This window comes from Cnephaeus nilssonii, assembly GCF_951640355.1.
Source record: "Cnephaeus nilssonii genome assembly, chromosome: 6".
Lineage (NCBI taxonomy): Eukaryota > Metazoa > Chordata > Mammalia > Chiroptera > Vespertilionidae > Cnephaeus > Cnephaeus nilssonii.
The window spans coordinates 754,183-757,214 of record NC_137077.1 but is presented as its reverse complement, the minus strand read 5'-3'; the positions used below and the strand labels follow the sequence as shown (position 1 = coordinate 757,214).

Sequence of the window (3,032 nt, the reverse complement as noted above, 5' to 3'; positions counted from 1 at the left end):
TGGGGCGTGCAGGAGGCAGCCGATAGATGATTCTCTCTCATCCTTGATGTTTCCATCTCTCTCTCCCTCTCCCTTCCTCTCTGACATCAATAAAGATATATATTTCTTTAAAAAGGGCGGGTGTCCTTCCACGCTCAGCCCACCCCCGGGGCTCCTCGGAGGCCCAGCCCCGCCCCAAGGGGGAAAGCCGCCTGTCGGGAAGGGGCTCCCCTTTCTGTGTTCACAAATCCCCGCGAGCGCGCACATTCTAGAACCCTGCGCCCAGGCGGGTCTCCAGCCACACGGGCGGGTGCGCGGGGGAGGCGGGGCGCAGGGGGCGCGCAGGGACCGCCCGGCCCCTCCTCCCCAGCGTGAGGCCGGCGCGAACCCCCACGCACAAGGCCCCCCCGCGGCCGCGCCGCATGTGGTTTGTGTGGGACCCCGTGGGCCTCGCGTGCGCCGCGGCCACGTGGCTGCTGCTGCTGAGCGGGTGGGCGGCGCTGCTGAGCGAGCTGCTGGGGCCCGCGCGGGGCGGGGCCGAGGGCGCGGCGCACGGCGCGCTCTCCACGGCGCTGGCGGGCCTGGCGCTGGCGGCGCACGGGCGGACCATGCTCACCGACCCGGGCGCCCTGCCCCTGGGCGCGGGGTCCGGCCTGGGCGCCGAGCCCGGGGACCCCCGCTGCTCGGCCTGCGGCCTGGCCCGGCCGGCGGGCGCGCACCACTGCTCCGTGTGCGGGCGCTGCATCCGCCGCGTGGACCACCACTGCCCGTGGGTCAACAACTGCGTGGGCGAGGACAACCGCAAGTTCTTCCTGCTCTTCACGCTGTACACGGCGCTGGCCGCGCTGCACGCGCTGCTGCTGCTCGGGGCGCCCGCCCTGCGGGGCCACGCGCCCGGCTCCCCGGCGCCCCGCGGCGCGCTCCTCCTCCTCCTGGTGGCGCTCTACGGCTTCCTCTTCGCCTCCGTGATGCTCGCCCTCCAGCTGTGCACGCTCTGCACCGACCGCACCGGGAGGGGGCGCGGCGAGCGCGGCTGGAGGGCCGCGTGGATGAACCTGGCGGACGCCATGGGCCGCCCGCCCTCCCTGGCCTGGCTCAGCCCCTGCGCCTCCCCGCGGCGCCCGAGGGCCGGTGCGCGCTACGCCGAGGTCTGAGGGCGCCCGGCGGCCACGGGCTGAGCCTCCAACAGGTGTCCAGGGGACGCGCCACCACCGTCAGCACCAGCCAGCTTTTCGGGGTGCACCGGGAGGCCAGATGGCGGGCCATGTAAAAGCCGGGGGTCCTCTTCTGCCCAGAAGGGGGGGGGGGGCAACAGGTAAATCCACCGCAGCTGTGAGTGAAGCATCGTGAATGGGTCACCACGAATCCGTGGGCGCCTGTCAGTGGGGGGCTGGCGATGGAGGTGCCCCGCTGTGGGGTGCGTCCTCGGAGCCCTGGAGTGAGGATCGCCCCTTAGCAGCCTTGGGGGGGGGGGGGGGGCAGCGGTGAGTCACCTGCCTTGGGTGGGAGGGCGAGTGGATCTGACCACCTGGGGGTGAGAGGGGGGGGACAGGAGGTCCACGCCGCCCCCCAAAGCCCCCAGCAGCCTCCTCCCGGCTCCCTCCGAAAGGGACACAGCTGAACCCGGGCAGGGCCTCCGGCGGCATCTGTGGCAGCCGGGAATCAGCCTCCTTTCATCACGGAAATCTGCAGCTTTCCACATTCCTGCCCAAAGCGGGGTGGCTCCCAGAGTGCCCATGGCCAGATGGGGGGGGGGGGGGGTTCCTGGGAAGGTGCTGGGGCTCCCGGGGCACTGAACGGTGCCTGTGCCCACAACGGCCGAGCGTTGTCTCCCCAGACCCCCTGCCCCCCTCACCGGAGCCCCCACCGCCTTCCTGTCACCCGGCTGCCTGGGGCCCTTCGTCAACAAGACCGAGCGGCCTGGCCGCAGGGGCTCACACCACCGCCCGACACCTCCAAACAGATGTTCTTCCCGCCGCGGGCAGACCCCTGAGCCCGTCCGCGGGGCTGGGCGGCGGGCAAAGCGGTCCGTCCGGCTGGGTTAGAGTGGGGGGCAGCGGCCGTGGTCTGGGGGAGCTGGGAAGTGAGGGCACAGCGAGCTGGATCCCGGGGTTGTCTGTTCAGCCCTCGCCTTGGCGTGTGGCTCCGACCTGGCGCCCTCTGCCTTCTCCCCGCCCCCCGCCTCTCTCCCCAACACCGTCTGACCAGACGTGCCCGGGTCATGTGTGGGACATGCGTCCATCCCTGATGCCCGGGCGGGGCTGAGAAATCCCGGCGCCTGGGGAAGCCGCCGTCCAGGGGCGTTTCAAGGGAAACCTGTGAAAACAAGCACTGAGTCTGCTTTATGAATGTCCTGCTCGCTTCGAGCCAAGGCCGCCTGCTTTTTGTTTTGTTTTTTAATGTATTTGTATTGATTTCAGAGAGGAAGGGAGAGAGAGAGAAACATCAATGATGAGAGAATCATCCATCAGCTGCCTCCTGCACGCCCCACCCTGGGGATCGAGCCCGAAACCCAGGCATGTGCCCTGACGGGGGATTGAACCTCGACCTCCTGGTTCATAGGTCGATGCTCAACCACTGAGCCATGATGGCTGCACAAGGCCTTCTGCTGTTAACCAGCCAACCCACCGACACGTCTCCCCACGTGGCTCCCACGTGGCTCTCACGTGGCTCCGGGGTCTGTCAGGTGACATCCTCTCAGCCAATGGGAGGGCGTAGTCTCCTGTTGCAGAGCATGTCCTTCCTGGTCTCTGGCGGGGGATCCGTGACCCCCCCACAGCTGGCTCCAAATCCGTGCTCCATGGGCCTGGCGCCCCTCCCCACGCTCGGTCCCGTCCCGCTAACCACACGATTGCCATGCCGCACCCTCCGCAGGAGGCTTTGCGTGGATTGTGCTCAGTTAACCACATGTTGGCTCCAGCGTCACGGGGAGGGCGTTTACACGCAGGCCGACAAGCAGGTCTAACTGCGTGTTTAGCCCTGGGCTTGAGAACCGGTGGGGAAGGGTGGTAATGAGGAGGCGGGAGGCCGACGCCCCGCAGGCAGGATTCCCA

At 68.9% G+C, this 3,032-nt stretch overlaps 1 protein-coding gene across 1 annotated transcript; it reads left to right on the top strand.

Moving 5' to 3' along the window:
• Positions 1-401: 401 nt before the first annotated feature.
• LOC307102012 (palmitoyltransferase ZDHHC3-like) lies at positions 402-1,133 on the top strand (the record flags this gene model as incomplete). Its single annotated transcript, XM_079775481.1, has 1 exon — positions 402-1,133. One exon carries the CDS (start codon positions 402-404, stop codon positions 1,131-1,133), a length of 732 nt encoding a protein of 243 aa, XP_079631607.1.
• Between the last annotated feature and the right edge of the window lie 1,899 nt (positions 1,134-3,032).